General features: G+C 35.0%; 1 protein-coding gene across 2 annotated transcripts; it reads right to left on the bottom strand.

Annotated features, from left to right (window-relative positions):
- Window positions 1-301: 301 nt before the first annotated feature.
- On the bottom strand, window positions 302-15,290 carry LOC110739751. 2 transcript variants are annotated; one of them, XM_021920223.1, is made up of 28 exons: window positions 14,939-15,290; window positions 14,589-14,808; window positions 14,363-14,490; window positions 13,953-14,069; window positions 13,623-13,769; window positions 12,906-13,286; window positions 12,652-12,809; window positions 12,264-12,385; window positions 12,076-12,167; window positions 11,733-11,967; window positions 11,530-11,593; window positions 9,595-9,743; window positions 9,410-9,480; window positions 7,949-8,122; window positions 7,779-7,850; window positions 6,218-6,319; window positions 6,010-6,099; window positions 4,318-4,393; window positions 4,145-4,238; window positions 3,995-4,064; window positions 3,686-3,865; window positions 2,712-2,834; window positions 2,546-2,629; window positions 2,258-2,442; window positions 2,009-2,147; window positions 1,861-1,920; window positions 1,057-1,161; window positions 302-875 (listed from the first exon to the last, which is right to left on the bottom strand). In XM_021920223.1, exons 1-28 carry the CDS (start codon window positions 15,155-15,157, stop codon window positions 762-764), a joined length of 3,771 nt encoding a protein of 1,256 aa, XP_021775915.1. In that variant the 5' UTR covers window positions 15,158-15,290; the 3' UTR covers window positions 302-761. The 2 variants fall into 2 exon arrangements, with proteins under 2 accessions (XP_021775915.1, XP_021775916.1); XM_021920224.1 differs by lacking the exons at window positions 14,363-14,490; window positions 14,589-14,808; window positions 14,939-15,290 and having other exon boundaries at window positions 13,623-13,801; window positions 13,953-14,066.
- Window positions 15,291-17,411: the final 2,121 nt, after the last annotated feature.

Genomic DNA, 17,411 nt, shown 5'->3' with positions numbered 1-17,411 from the left:
AGGCCACGATACAGTTAAAAAAAAAAAAAAAAAAAAGTCACCAAAAAAAGGTCAAAAAATAATTTTTTATGTTTTTTTAGAAAAAAAAAACCATGAAAACCAAATCTTCCAACCATACTCTTGGTCATCAAAGATTCTTGTTCAGCTTGTACAAAGAAAGTAGAATCTAATCAAAATTAGCATGTTTGGCCACAGCCAATTGCAATACACTTCATACTCAATACACCAACTAGCAAAGTCCATTAATTGATGTACATAAATGTGCTATTAAAAAAAGACTTTAACTAATTAGCAGTGTAAGTTAGCTATCACTTAAAATAAGGATATTTTTAAACTCGAGATTTATCAGAAAGATAAAAATAAAAATTTCAGAAGCATTATCATTAGGTTGTAACAATGAAGAATGTGGTCAACTTCTAGCATATACTCATTTTCTAATTTTCTTCCTCAGTTTCTTAGCTTCAGTAACTTGCACCCTAAGAGATTCTAAATGATACAGGAAACATTATGGGGAGAAGAATGAAACAAAGGGAAGCAAAGCGCCGAGACTTCAATAGGCACCGTCCCTCTTTATACAGATATCCCAAGAATAACTCAAGGTCAGGGCCAAAATTATAACTTAAAAGAAGGCTATAATTCACAAGAAAATATAAGATGGCTTCAACTGCCCAGACACAGCATTAATTTGCTTCTGACTGAGAGCTTGTGAGCTAGAGATTTAAAATAGATGGGAGGGGGAACCTTTGTATATACACAAAAATTCACATGAAATAGCTGAGTGCCTTCTTCCGCCTTGAACCACCCTCGCCATATAGTTCGTTCCATTGCTGAAGCTCAGTCATATTAACACTCTCGGATGATACACTAGCACAAACCTATTTCAATGTTGGAGAGAAAAAAAAAAAAAAAAAAAAAAAAAAAAAAAAAAAAAAAAAAAAAAAAAAAAAAAACAATGGTATGAAAAAATCAGTCAAAACAGGAAATCCATCAGAAAGGAGTTCAATTTAGCTCAACTATCCTCCTATATCCACCAAAAGTATCAAAGGCACCTCTTACCTGCTCATGTGCTCGTCTGAAATCATCCAAATTCAGAGGACGAATGTCAGAGCTACTATTCAAAGGCGGAAGAGATTTGCTTTCTGCCAAAGCTGCTGCGCGCTCCTGGCATCAGTGGAATAAAACATATTGTGAACAGCTTATCATGGATACAGGAAATTATTTTTAGAAAAAAAAAAAAAAAAAAAAAAATTAGGAGATAAGTCATTGTGAGATACATCAGATTGATTTATTACTGTTCTTAGAAGACTCTGGACATTGACAGCATCTAGGACGAAAGACAAGGCAAAATAGAATTGCAAGAAACTATACAGCTTCTGATTGCTTCTGATTGAATGAAATAAGCTAGTAAGCAAAATCTATCAAGAGAAACAGCAGCCATTTGAGAGAGGAGTTCAACTTCTAGTCACAACAAATTATGGCTAATTGGCTAGGTCATATATACTGTACAAATATTTCATCACCAATTTACCATGTTGCACTAAATTACTACAAACCATTTCCTCTTTCTTCGTGCATATAGATGTCCTCTTTACTTCACTCCTGGGGCTTCTTCACCAATAAAAGATATAACCAATATGAACACAAAACCTTCTGATTTCACCAACACTTTTTAAAAATTCAAGCCCCAGACAAATTTAATGCTCTCTACATCTCATATAAACATTAATATTTGTCTAACATATTACCATCAATTGTAAAAAAAATAAAAAAGTTTGGAAATGAGTAAATAGCCAGCTAAAGAACATGGACATGGAAAAGAAGTAATAATTAAGTCCTAACATTATGGGGAAAAAAATGAACCTTTTTTTCCTTTTCCAGTATTTCTCTGATAGGACGATGAGCAGCAGCCACACAAAGGTTCTGAAATACAAGTAAAAGCTGAGAATTAAGAAGTCTATATTACTAAGGACAACAGAGAATAATTGACAATTAGCTATATGGTTATAACCTTAAGGTCACTCCCAGAGTATCCATCAGTCATATTGGCAATTGCATCAAAATCAACATCGGGGGACAAATCCTCTTTTGCCAATATTACTTTTATAATCTTTGCTCTATTTGGAGCATCAGGTAAGTTAACCATCAGCCTGCAAGAAATACAATTCCACATGGAAAAAAAAATCAGAGGTTATACTGCCAAACCAGACAAGGCAAAAGCCAAGGTAATACATGGAAAACCAAAATAAACATTGCTCACCTACGAGGAAGCCTCCGGATGACAGCTTCATCAAGGTCAAAAGGTCTGTTTGTGGCCGCAAGTACCAGTACTCGCTCTGTATCTTTGGTCCGCAAGCCATCCCAGTTCACCATAAATTCATTTTTCATCTTACGCATAGCCTCATGTTCTCCAGGATTTTCCCTACGCCCTAACATGCTATCAACCTAAATACAGATAGTAAACACAACAATGAAGTACAAGTTTTTCTTCTGGTACTTTAGCGGGGAAATCATGAATGAAACAGTGATCAGGTTACAAGGAACTTACTTCGTCTACAAATACAACACTGGGAGCAATTTTACTTGCAAGTGAGAAAACAGCCTTCACATACTTTTCACCCTCACCAAACCACTGAACAGAAGAAAGGAAACAACATATTAGATATGCATAAGGAGATAAGAAAGTTGAATATAGGGGCATCTTTATGGCTAACCTTAGAAGTAATGCTTGACATTGATATATTTATGAAGTTCGCACCAGCTTCAGTGGCCACAGCCTTTGCAAGCATTGTCTTCCCAGTACCAGGAGGGCCAAACAAAAGAATACCCTTGCAAGGCTGAAAAAACACCGCACACACTAGCATTAATTTTTCTTCGACGACAATTTCTAGCATGATTAGCAATTAGAGAAACATAAATTCTTGTTGAAACAATTGAAAAAGAAACACATACTTTTCTGTACAGAATTGAACAGTTCTACATAACAAGATAGCCTTAGTTAACTTTTAGGAAAAGAGTGTCTCGTTCCAGTACCAGTGCATGTGTGAGACATGTAGGTCATGTAAAGAGATAAATATACACAGCATCATGAATAGAGAGGATACTTTATGAGTTGATGCAAGAGCCTCTTCCCCAAAACCTTGCTATTTTTCACAAAGGAACTTCAGGTTCTCAAAGCATGTTTCAAGATGGACAGATGGTACATTGCATTCAACAGCCTCCTCTATGTCTTTAAGTTTTTTTAACTATTGGGTTCAATTAACATTCGGCAGTGAAGACACAAACACTTGTATATAATTTGAGTAGAAATGGCAATGATGTGTTTTCTTGAATTAAGCACGGGTATGCACACATATAAAAATAATAATACCTATGGTTTTTCTTGGTCTAGGTCTCAAGAATGAGAGGGTAGGGTGGTAAGGTTCCTTATTAATTCAAGTTTTTTATTTTCGTAATAACAATTTACTCTAGGTTGTTTGAAGACTTATTTTTGCAAAATAAGGTTACAAAAGTTGTTTCATAATATCAGAAGGCCATTCAGAAAATTAACATATATATAAATGAAAATTTAAAATTCCACCAAAAACCCAAAAAACAAGGTCCTCATGTAGAGCCCTAAAATTTTGCTTAGTAACAATAGATAACAACTTAATGCAGAAAATCATGTAGAAAAACAATTGACACGGACCTTGGTTAAATGCCCCTTGCAAAAAAGTTCAGGCCTCTGTAAAGGAAGCATTACTAATTCCTTTAGTGTGTCTTTTACATTTTCAAGAGCTCCAATGTCATCAAATGTCACTCCAATGTCAGAGGGTGGAATAACATCTGCGAGGAGCCGCTTCTCAAAGTCATTTTCTGTCACAACATCCTGACATTTGCCAAATACCCAAAGTCAAATGTCACAACTCAACACATGAATAATTTATATTTTAAGATAAATGAGGAAAAAGACGCCAGGGATATTACAATTGTAAGGGAAACATGAATCAGAAATTACCTTAAGTGACTTCTTTAAGCTTTTGGACTCATTTTGGATAGCTTGTAGTACATCAATACCATACTTGATGCTGCCAGGATTTTACAAAAGTCACCACCCACTATACCAATCCAACATAATAGAACAAATAAAGTCATTATTAACAAATACCTCTCAATAGACAAAACAAGCTTTGCATCAGACTCAGCTTGAAAACTTTGCATCAAATGATGGCTTAGAGCCCATCCGACTACCTTCTCAGCACCTGCACACATAGATTTCACAGTATTATTCTAAGCAGTGTACAGTAAGTATCAACCATGTACCAATGGGGGTAGACATACTCTCATTCGAAAGCGTCAGATCCTTAACACATGATGTCTCCAGTCTTTCACACTCCAAGCCATTACGACTCAAAACCTATAGGATGATCAAAAATAAAAAAAAAATCATCAATAAATATATTTGACAAAATACACAGAAATAATAAAAATCAGCTTAAACAGAGGCAAATTTTCAAACATCCAATTAAAAGCTGGGAAATCCGAGACAAAACCCTAAACAAAGGTTAAAGAAGAAACCTATAGCCATGGTTCAAAAACCTCAGGAATCATAATCAATGATACCCTAACTCTGACATGATGCACAGTCAAGATGCGGTAGGCAACAATAAATTTTAAAAGCTAATATTGTCAAAGTGAAAATCAAGATTTAGGCTCTGTTTATTTTGACAAAAATCTTTTTCTGGAATAATGATATTTCCATGGAAGTCAAAACACAATTATAAAATAAAAATACGGCCAAATTAGAAAATAACACCCAAAAAAAACCCTGATTTTGATTATAACACCACAAAAAAAAAAAAATTTATTATAACACCACCAAAAATCACAAAATTTTGGTTTCACCACCACTTAACTTTGTCATCCAAAAAAACCATTAAGTGGGGCCCATAATTGACACGTGTCAATAATCTATTGGTTTAGAAAATTAAAAAAAAAAAATTCTATCCCCAACCCAAGCCAACCCCACCGCCGGAGCCACCTGCCCCAGCAGCCGACACCCTAACCTAGGCCGTCGGCATCCCCTGTCCCCACCCAAAACCGACGAAAACCAGCCCCACCACCCGTTCTTTCCTTTCCACTCCCTGAAAACCGACGAAAACCACCACCCATTCTTGTCTCCTACCACCGCAACATCACGCCACCACCACCTACCTAGCAACATCACCGAACTCCCCTCCCTTACCCAGATCCGTCGCCGAAACCCCAACCCACACCCAAACCCAAACCCAAATACCGCTTTACATCTCTCACCCTCACCTGAACCCAAACCCGCACCCAAACCAAATCGAATTGGGGCTGAGGCTGGGTTGTTCTGGTGGTCGGCTAGGCTGGCCTGGTTTCGTCGGTCGGCTAAGGGGAGTCGGCAGCGCGGGTTGGGGTGACGACGGTGGGCAGGGGGAACCGGCGCCGGTGGTGGCTGGGTTATTTGGGGTTTTTTTTTTTAAAAAAAAATTTCTTTTTTTTTAAAAAAAAATTTTAAACCAATGTATTGACACGTGGTTTTTATCCAATAAATAATTGACACGTGTACAATGTGGGGCCCACTAACGGTTTTTTGGATGGAAAAGTTAAGTGGTGGTGAAAACAAAATTTTGGGATTTTTGGTGGTGTTATTTTCTAATTTAAAATAAAAAATAAATTGTTTGTTTCTTAGGAGAAAAAATATAAAGGAAGAGGAAAATGGTAGTAGAAGAAAGATGGATGGGAGAGGGAAAGGATATAAGGAATAGGGAAGAATTTCAAAAGGAAAACGTTTTCCACTGTTCGAAAAACTATCTTCCACTTTTGGAAAAATTGTTTTCCGCCCTTTATCACCTAAACTAAAAAAATGAGAGAACCAATATCTAGGAAAATGTTCTCTGTGAAATAGAGCCTTAAGAATAGGAAAATAGTTAAACTCAAACTCTGGGAGGTCAACGTCACCAGATGAAGTAAACAAACATCAACAACAAATAAATATGGATGACTCACAGTACGCAGGTGACCCAAATTACTCTTCATTTTAAGAGTTTCAACATCTCGTTCTAATTGATTTTTCCAACTAGCAAGAAGAGTTTCATCCTGTAAAATAAAACAAGCATCACAATACTGGAAAGTATCAAAGTGTAGAGGTCCAAGAAGAAGATAGGTAAGGATCAAGATACAGATGAAGACAGGAGGGAACTCTGTCAAAGCAAACCTGAGGCAAATGAATGACAACTTTATTTGGAAAAAGCTTTGTAAGAGCCTTCATTGCTCGGGAAACATCTTTCCCTTTATCATGTAATCTTCCAAAACTATCCTGAGAAATGTTTAAGTAGAAAAATCAGTTGGTCCATCAATCTGCCTCAAAAATTCAAAATTCAAAGCATAAATAACTGATGGCAAGAAAATTAAAGATGTCAAAAGGACCAAGAAGGAAAGAAATACTCAGGCTTCTCAGCTCCTCTAACAAGTAAAAACCACGACTCACCATACAACAAAATTGAGCATGCAAATCACAATAACTCCCAGTCCCTATTTATTTGCTACAGGAGGGGCATATACAATTTATAGGAGAGTAAATACTGGTTTTTTTTAGGGGGCCCGGGGGAGCAAGTGCCAAACTTTAGAGAAAGTGTTGAAAGGATAAACTTACCATACTAAGAACTAGTATTGCAAGTCTTACTCATATTTAATACTAGGTTAGTCCCATCCATCACACGATTTAAACAGGTGCTTTTTTTAATTCCGAAAAATGTGTAGTAATAATTTCATAAATTTTTCAAAGAAGTATTTATTTATTCTTGGAACTTGCGAGGGAAAAAATGATCTCACAAGTAATTTAGGCGGGAAAAAATTTTCATAAGAAGTTGACACGCGTCTAGCGATAAAGGCAGCCAATGGCTTATTTTAGTAATATTTAGATATACTTCGAGCAAATCCAGAAAAACATACAAATTTAGGGCCTGATCATATGAAACTAAAGCTGAAAGTGACTATGGAGTTTCTTCACAATTTCATCTAGAAAGAAGAATTCATGCGTAATGAACAATGTAAGAGAGCTCTTTTAAAACACACTTCTTCCACTAAAATGCATGTCATACTTATAAAAAAAAAATTCTTTATTAGCCTCATATATGCCATAAGCTTCGGGTATGGAACCAAGAGTAAATCATGAAAATATAAATTTAACGATAAGGTGACATAGAAATCATACACTGTTTTATCTGTCCCATATTAGTTTTCATGATATTCGTTTCACGGTATTCAAGGCACACCATAGAACATTAACATTCTTAATTGAGTATCAATAGAGATTATATGAAGGTTAACTTTAAAAAGAATCCAACAAGTTCCCATACACTAATGTTTTTTTATAAGTTAATGAAGTACTTGGTCTAAATTGAAAAGAACTTATACCAAATGAATCAAAATGTGAAAACCAAAATTTCCAATTACAAGCATTGATAGGTTGCTTAAAAATAAAATGTCGTCCACAAAATACAGGCACTAGATGTTTGCAAAGTTGAGTAGAAGAATATTCAATAAACAAGGGACTTAGGGGCAATGATAGTATGATACCCTAACAGAGGTAATAGAAAATTATTAGTGTGTGTATAGCTAAATATAGAGAGAGAGCAAAATATCGACTATACAAAGCACCAAATATCAATTATGGAAAATGAAATCACCAACAACCTTATCACAAGCAACACAGCAACAAAATAAAATTTAACTGAAATCATAAGAAATAATAAACAAAAAGAATAGAAACTCACGGGGAAAGCCAAGTCCAAGAGAGCAGTTTGATTGCTGCCAAACTTTGTGAAGAATAAACCACCAGGATGTGCCTACAAAAATATAAGACCAACTTAAGAAAGACCACTTCAAGCACAGAGTCCAAAAAAGGCAAAGGCACAGACTAAAGGGGAGGAAAGAAAATAAACACCTTCTCTTTGCGGTTGTCATTCTGAGTATGAGAGCCAATTACAACAACATTATCAGGAAGCTTCTCCAGCCTGGTTTTGAAGGTTGAATATGATTCCGAGTTTCCCACAATTGACTTCTCCGCATCTTTGATAAATAAAATGAAAGGGCAATTTCTGCTCTCATTTGATATGGCCTAAAGATAGTCATGTCAATGTCAATGTCATATTGAATAATAAATTTATCCAGGTAGAATGGTTTATTTTACCAGCACGCGACATTATAGAATCTCAAAATACAATGTAAAAAGACTCAAAATAGCACGCCTCACAATATTTTCTTTCCAAAGCAATAAATGGCCATACTACTTTTAATCAAGCTAGAAATGAGAGAGCACGTCCAAAATCTACCAGCAATTTACCACTAATAAGCTAAAGCATAGTACATATACAAGACAAGACCATCTTCCTCAATCTTCTCAACGAAACAGACGCAAAATATCATCTACACAGCCATCTAGCTTCTGGTATACTAGTATTTAGAATTAAAAATCATGGTTGTGGCCACTGCAGTGCCCTGAGCTAACACAAACTGCATACAAATATCAATTCCCCCTAGGACAAAGGCCAGCAAAACCACATCCCTGATCCATCTCATGCCTTTTGAGCTTGAGTACCATCTTTCTTCTTACCCCACTATTTCCGGCAAATGATAACCTTCTTAAAATTAAGTAAAAATAAATAAATGTAAAAATAAAATAAAATGAAATAAATAAGAAATCTCTATCCACTCATATGTTATCCAAAATCCAGCTTGATATCTTGTTTACAAATACTTGAACTAGGCAGCAATGCCTGAGCCTTCCATGTCAACATTCCGCAGCCTTGTCAATTTTCATCTACTCACCTAAACACTTAGTTACTTCTCAATTTTACAATTCCAGTGTTATAGACAAAACCTACAGTGTCTCGCATTTTCATCTACTCACCTAAACACTTAGTTCTCAATTTTACAATTCCAGTGTTACAGACAAAAACTTGGTTATGGTACAATAATCTAGCCATCGAGTCAACATAAAGTCATAGACTACATCCCAAGTATCATTACAATAAAAAAAAAAAAATTAAAAAAAAAAAAAGGTAGTGTCATTCACAGCCTGACCAATTCTAGATGCTCAAGCACTCCAAATATAACTTAGACTCAAGATTATTCAACCCCATAAATTCAACAAGAAAAGGAATACAAACCAGAAGCCAGAGGACAGAAATTGCTTATGAGTATGGGTAAAAAAGTGATGTTTAAATTAGAAAATAAAAAAATTCTTTTACATCACTCCATCTTTGATGGAGTTTCTTATGTTTTGGGGGGAAAAGACACTACACTTTCAAACAATAATATATTGTTTGCAATATCAGGAAAAGTAAAAGGAAATTAAAAAGGCCTTGTCATTCCCTGGAGAGAGAGAGAGAGAGAGAGAGAGTACCTCAAATAGTGTATTAATCAATAATTTATCCAGGTCATCCATGCTGGTGTTCTCCAAACGCAGATCGTGGACTATAAGATTAGGAAACAGATTGTCATCAAGGATATGACGTGGAAAAAGGCTAAAAGAAAGATCATCACAAGATCTTGCCCTGTTCAGTATTAAAGGATTTAGCAATACGATACCATTGCAAAAGAAACCATGATCTGGTTCACATACGCTTCCAAGATCAACACCAGCTGGAATTGATTTGTCAAACCTTACACCAATTTTTGAAAGTGGATTATCTTCGAAAGGTAAAACAACTTTGCCACGCATACCAAAACTTGGACCCCTACATGAATCCAACAGTGACATTAAGTCGGATAACATCATACCATGACTTACAGAAAAATTATGCTACCATAAAGTCACAAATTAGCAAGAAGTTCAATAAAATATTCCCCGACACAAAATTGAAGATAACTTATATAGTTTTATCAGAAACGGGTGCAGGAACATGACAAAGGGTTAGTAATAGCAGCTAGATTGCCAATAGTAATAATCGGTAGCACATCCCTTCATTTCACATTTCATTTCCGTCTCTAAAATATGAACCTATGTAATACTAACACGTCTGCTTACTGACATGGATGAAACAGATCTACATCCTTCGAAGGAGGCATAGTAAACACGACCGACAAACCTGTTAGTGTCGACAGGAGGCTGGGTCTTCTTCAACTTTTTCTCAATCTTAGCAATGTCATTTCAGTTGCAATGTACTCCTCTTGGCCTATACCCTATTTTTTTTATTATTGGGAGGAAAAGTTCCGGGGAAGAAGTGAAAAGCCCACGTGACATCGCTGACTGCTTTAGCTTCCTTCTTTAATCTTTATAATTTTTAAGGTTGAATTAGGAATACCCCCACAAGACAACTTCTTGATTTTCACCTTCTTTGACTTCTGCCACCCTACTATTACCTCTTTTCTAGCTTAGAAAATAAATTTGAAAATTCATTTTACTTTCTAAAATTTCTAATATTCTTTGCCATACCCATTTCCCCGTTTCTGTCTCCAAATCCATATTGGTGCTATATAGATATGAACAATCATCACTTCACTTGAGTGACCTAGCTGGAGTGGACTTAATAAACAGTGTCTATTTCAAGTCATGGTGAATGCGTGCATAATTGGTTCAAATCCTCATTCTAATAACTAAAAGAATTCCAATAGTCGATCAATCCAGAAAATCAATTAGATTCTAGATTCTCATAACCCCCAACATACCTCTGAGCCTCTGACATTGATGTCCATATCATAGAAACACCATAATTATGAAAGAAACCCCATGGGCAGTATCAAAGCTTGTCAACTATTATTACAACCATGATAATTGATCATCATCATAACGGAGTTTGAAGACATATGACAGACAAAACATTGATAATATACCCATTAGGCTGATCTCTTGTATGCTTAACATCCAAAAATAAATCAATCATATATCAGGAGACCTCCTGATCAACAAATAGTATATCTGAGAAGAGTGGAGAGGCTCAACAATTTACATAATTTTTGTTCAAATCCAAGAGTCACGATAATGAAAAAAAAAGCTTCAGTAAACATCCTGTCAAGACTCCCTATTCCCATTGAAGGACTCACAAAGTTCAAGATTGCAAATTTGCAATCTAGGTACTTGGAACATCTTGGCACTAGGTCAAGATGTTCTCCAACCATACTTGGCATGTCATCTGTAAGGATTTTAAGAAACCTCAATGTAATAAAAGATGTAACCATATAGCTTTAATGTTAACAGCTTAAATGGATAACTGTTTATATCACTTTCAAATTAGCAATTGCATAAAGCTGACTTTAAACTGAGTGTTTGGAGTTTATATCCTTAATAGTAAAGCGCTATAATAATAAAAAATAAAAAAAATAAAAAAATAAAAAAAAACACAGTAATATTAAATCATAATATTGAAACATTACTTAAAAAAAATTCAGAAACTACCAATGTTGTGACTTTTGGCAATAGAATTAATACACACATACACATTTAATGAACAAACATCACAGAACAACAGCTCAATGATTTATCCACCTGAAAGTAGTCCAAAGGAAAACAATTAGATACCCTACCTTGAAGGAGATGCTGATGAATATAAACCAATCGAAGCTGAACCGATATATCTCACTCTGTCACCTAGATATTCAATTTTTATTCATTAAATCACTTCCCAAACTAGTACTATAAGATAAGGGGAAACATGAGCAGATATTACAGCAGCATATATATTGGCTATGAGAATCTTTCACAGAAGCTAAAGAGTAAAGACACTTACCCACTTTAAAAGTGTGATTTTTAGATGAGCTGGAAAAGAAGGGTGTAAATTCTAGCTTGGGATGAGCATCGACTTGAGATGAATGTAAATTAGAAGAACTGGGAGCATCTGCGTCACCAACTGGACATGCACTCTTATCTAGTTCCACTGAACCAGAGATTTTCTTTGTAGAGCCGGTTGTTTTCTCAGCATTGAGCCCATCCTTCAGAAGCTCTGCCTCTTTTGCTGACAAGCCCTAAAAAGAAAAATAAACAAGTATGTTAATTTCATTTCCCCTAGCCAAAAAGAATGCTACATACTTGAAAGAGACCATCATTGGTCGTTTAAAGTCAAAAAATCTTACACCCAAAAAGGCATGGCTGTCAAATATGAGGAGTTTAGCCCCAAAATAATTGGCTAACGCCTTTGCCAGCATCTCCTGATATATCTCAGAACCTGCATTAGAGCATAAACTTTGGTAAAGAGCTTTCACAAGGGAACAATCAAACAAAATAGCATACAGAAATAAGAAGACATAAAATTCCAACACACCAGCTGGGCCTGAGAGTAAAATCCTTGGATTAACAGTAGGCAGTTCAGAGGCATATTTTGCATGCTCTCTATGCTTTAAATGTATGTAGGACGCAGCAATCAGCACATTTTTTGTATTTTCACTGCAAAGGTCAAAGCAAAAAAAGATCAATCCAAGTCTTACAAAATCCGACTAAAGTTCTATTCAAAATGGAATGTAATAATGTTTACAAGTAACAAGAAGTGGGCAATCGATGCACTTATTTTTCCTATTTCAAAGGGTATTTTTTGGGTCTATTCAATGTACTTTTGAAAATAGGAAAATAGAAAACTTGAAGGGAAATTAAACAAGGAAAAGAAACCTAGAGACGTTCAATTTATAAGAGCAACAAGAAACAAGCATAAAGACCTTAGATAATAAGGGAAGTCATCAAATGAAACTTGGACAGCATTGCCATCAATTATTCCAGCATTAATATCTTCTTTGAATGCTGCACATCTGAGTGACATTCCAGATGTCGATGCTGGCTGTGAACTCCTTGTCCATTCATTTCTTTCCTCTAATGCCTATCATCCCAAAAAAAAAGAAAAAAAAAAATCAGGACGACAGATGCAATTAAAACCTTAAGACCCCAGAAAATTATGCAGTAAATAGAGCCTTACATTCCCTCCTTCAGGGCCATCTGTGCTGCAGCCACTAGGAAGGTTCTTGCTTGTCCCACCGATGTCAGCAACATTATCACACTCCATATTGGTAGTTGAATCACCTTCCATACCATCAAGCTCTTCTGATCCATCCTGAATAACCGCATGTGTAGAAAGCTCACTATCTTGATACGTTTTAGGAGTGCTCAGACCTGAAGACCTCCAACGAGACAGATTTGACTTCAAAGTTGAAAGAGATGCCAATATAGAAGCTCCAGCCTCTGCCGAAGGATCCCCTGATCTTTTTTCAACAAAATACTTTCCAACAACATTCTGAACATCTGTATTTCCTATTGATGAAGGTGCCTTAACAGTAACATCCACAAGTTGCTGGAATATCTATACAATTGACCAGTTAAAGGTAAATCTAATCACAGAAAAATGATGTGCACAATCAAAAAGTGCTCTAGTTCAAAGACACTACCTCCATTAATTTATTTATTTTTTTTTTTGAAGTTTATTACTTGTATAATCTACCCAATCTACCCATTTACTTTTTCATAATCATCAATCAACATCTATTATCATCAATAAGTTTGTATTTTTCAACTACATATCAAGATGATTATAGCGAGAACCTGCATGAGCATGTTATACCTTGCATTCTTGTTAATAATCATGGGGCTCTATAGGAATACATAAACAAAGGGAGTAAAAGTTATATATAAAGGATACATAAGCATGACTTCCAGCCACACCAAAAACCACTTCATCCCCAGAATGCAAAAGACGAGTAGTATTCTTCTTAACACTCATCCCATTAACTAACACAGCTCCCTTGCTTCCTGTGCTTTCAAGAACAGCAATCATGCAGCCTTCACGCTGATAATACCAGCAAACAATGAGTATTTTTACTGCAAGTACATCAGAGAGACTTCATTTCCAAAACACAAAAGAAAGATACTTTGTTGGCAAATTCACAGCATCAATGCCAGAAAAATGATTCAAACATGATCTAAACTTAATCATTTACACAAAGTATTGAACAAACGAAAATAAAAATACCTCAGTATGTTTAATTTTGCATAGAATCCCGCTCGCTGTTTGGTCTCTTAGGACTAAGTTACATTGTCTGTTTGAACCAATTGTATAGATAGGCGCTGATACACTTAAAGTCGGATTCTGCATTACAATAAACACTCTTATTTCCGACTTCCCGAGACATAAACCAATAATAGAACTCAAATAAACCCACCCCCAAAGTAGTCCTCAATCAGAAATAGAGTCCCATTTTAAGAAAAACTACAATTCAACTTCATTGCACTAATATATCTAGCCAAAAAAAACTACAATAATTTCAAAAATAAAAATTGAAAAATTTCAAGAAAACCCCATTCACCTTAATTGCACTAATATCCAGCCAAAAAAAAAATTATTTACAAAATCTACAAAAATTTCAAAAATCTGAAATTCACCTGAGCGTACTGTGACAAGAGCCTACACCAAGGAGTAGTGGACGTCTCTAAACCCAAGCTTTGCTTCTGATAAATCCTCACTGGCGAAAACGAGTTCCTCGGCTGCTCAACCACAACCGGCGTATTCCCTTCAATCAAACCACCAACATAAAACAATTAACATGAAATTCAAATTTTTCCCAAAAATAAAAAAAAAAAACATAGTAAGCAAAAAAATTGCACACACCTGCAGCGACCGAAGGTGATGAAGCAGGAGCAGAAGGGGCAGCGGCGGCACCAGTATCGACTTCCTCGGGTTTAACGGAACTAACATCCTCTACACCACCACCGCTATAAATCTCAAATTCCGGCGGCAAAAGGGGATCTACTGGTGGCAGAGAAGTACACATTTCTTTCGAAATTTCTGGAATTTCCGATGATTTCTCCGACGTAACCCCATTTTCAACCTACCCAAAATTCCGATCAAATTCAACACAATTCAAAAACTCAATAAAAATAAAAAATAAAAACAACCCAATATTAATCAATCAATTAATCAACAACAAACAAAATAATTCAAAATTTCAAGAACTTAACCTTCAAACGTTTAGGTGACGGAGGTTTAATCTCATCAGCTGAAGAAGACGATCTTTTTCCATTTCCGTTACCGTTGCTGTTAATCCCAGCAACGTTGCTCTTGTTGTTGGTGGTGTTGTTGTCGTTGCTGGTACTACTGGTACTGTTGTTGGTGGCGTTGTTATTGTTGTTGGTGGTGTTGTTAGAAGAGATAGATCCACTACGACGGGTGGAAACCATGACTAAGAGAGTTTGGTGTTTATGGGTTTTTCAGTTTTTATTTTCTGCTTTTTTTTGGTTTCTCTGCTTTCAAAAAAGAGAGAAATGAAAACAAAGAAGGTGAGAAGAGGAGAGAGAAATTGAGAAAGAGAGGGGAAATTTATAAATTAATGGAGAAACGGAAAAAACCAAATACGAATAGCCAACAATTATTTTATGGATTTGTGATTAATTTATTTGTTTTGCCTCCATATGTTAAATATACTACTATGGTTTTTAATACTCAGTAATCATTTCGGTTTTGGAATTTCGACTCACTTGACTTTTACGTAAATTTAAATCCTTATTTTTGACCATTAGTATCTTCGATAATGCGTAAATGAAATTTATGAATGTTGAATTATTGAAAGTTGACATTGATGAGATATCATGTGCTAATTTTTTTCATGAGGTTAAATTTATTTTAGTTTGACCAAACTTAATACTCATATTAGTAAGTGAGTCGAAATTTCATAATAGAGTTAGTATTATTAGTCTGTTAGTTTTCTAAAGTGCAACTAGAGACTAGTTTGGTTGCCACAAATTTCCACGGGAACTCAAAATTCCTAGCAAATACATATTTGTTGTGTTGTTTGGTTAACCATTAAATCTTATTGCAACCAAACAATCACTAGGAATATATACCATTTCCTCCCCTTAAAATTTCTTTATTTGACTTTTCACGTTCAAGATGAGTCCTAATAAATACGAGTATCTTCAATTTATATGTGTAAAAATATTAAAGATTGACATTAAAATATATACATCGGGATAAATCCAACATGATCTCATATGACTATTTTTTCTTATAGAATAATGAAAATTTATGGTCAAAGTTTTAATGTTTGACCCAAAAATATATAAGGTAATTTTTCCAAAGATAGAGGGAGTCAAAAGCACGTCAGTAGTGACAAATGTCACAATCTGTATTTTTTTTTTTTTTTTTTTTGCAATAAATGTTTTAAGGAAATTTATATCGGTATTGATACGGTCAACCTTTCAAAATGAGAAATAAATATTTTTACCATTTCTATATTATTTATTATGCATGCACCTACGCACTATAGAAAAGGATAATTAATTTCAACAAATCATATCCGGGTGAAATTATTATCTTAAGAATACAATCACCATTGATTGGTAAGAATCATATCGTCTTCATTTCTTTTTAATTGACAAAATTTGAATATAGCACTGTTTATACACTCCCTTGTAACCGATTTGTGATTTACGATCATGCATTTGACACTTGGCTCTACATCCTTCCCCTTAACTAGCGCATCCAGTTTCGGAATCTTAAGATTTTAAGGGTTTTAAGAAATCGATTATAGGGGAGTGAATGATCTTTGAGCAGGGTTTTAGCATTGGATTTGGGCTATGGATGGTTGGATGAGGTTTTTGTGGTTTGACTTTTGCACTTAGGATTTGAATGCAATTTTTTAGGCTTTTTAAAACTTTGGAGGGTTCAAGAAATCATTGGATCTTGGCACATAAATGCTTTCTCACAAATTTAAAGAAAAGACAATATAATTTTAATAACTGTGTACGATAAGAGGGAATAACTGATGAGTTGTTTCCTAGTAGTAGTTAACCCTTTTCGAGAATGTATAAATTTTCACTTTTTTTTTTTAAATGAATCAATTCATTAATAAAAATTCATACGACATCGACAAAATGAAGTCTAAATTTAACAAATACATAAAAAGGAATCAAACAAAAGTTTCCTTCATAAAAGCTCTTGCATTGTGGTATATTTCTCGCACATATTGCTGGAAGATATAATCATTTTCATAAAATAGTCTAACGATTTGTTGTAGCCTTGAGGATGATTTTCATCTTATTCATTTGAACGTATTTGAAAATTTGACAATCCTTGTGATCCCGCACAAATTTTTACCAATAAAACGATAATAGGGCAAAAGATATTGCTTTTTTTAAAAAGAAAATTGTTAAACCACATCCGGTATTTACCGGGTACGCTCGTATTTTAACATGACTTAATAAACATGCCCCCATATAAAACGTACCCTATTCCACTTTCACTTTCATTAACCACTCTCTAACTTGTTACCCCACCAACCACCAAATAACCATCACCTACGAATAACCACCACGTCATATTTTAAAAAAAAAACTGTTTTACTCTTCACCAATTAGCGCAAACAGTGAATGGACAAGTTTAAGGAAGCAACGATGCCACTGTAAAGGTCGTCAGAGCATACAGAGTCGGTGAGTG

This window comes from Chenopodium quinoa, unplaced genomic scaffold, assembly GCF_001683475.1.
Source record: "Chenopodium quinoa cultivar QQ74 unplaced genomic scaffold, ASM168347v1, whole genome shotgun sequence".
Classification (NCBI taxonomy): domain Eukaryota; kingdom Viridiplantae; phylum Streptophyta; class Magnoliopsida; order Caryophyllales; family Amaranthaceae; genus Chenopodium; species Chenopodium quinoa.
This window is presented reverse-complemented; position numbering and strand designations above follow the sequence as displayed.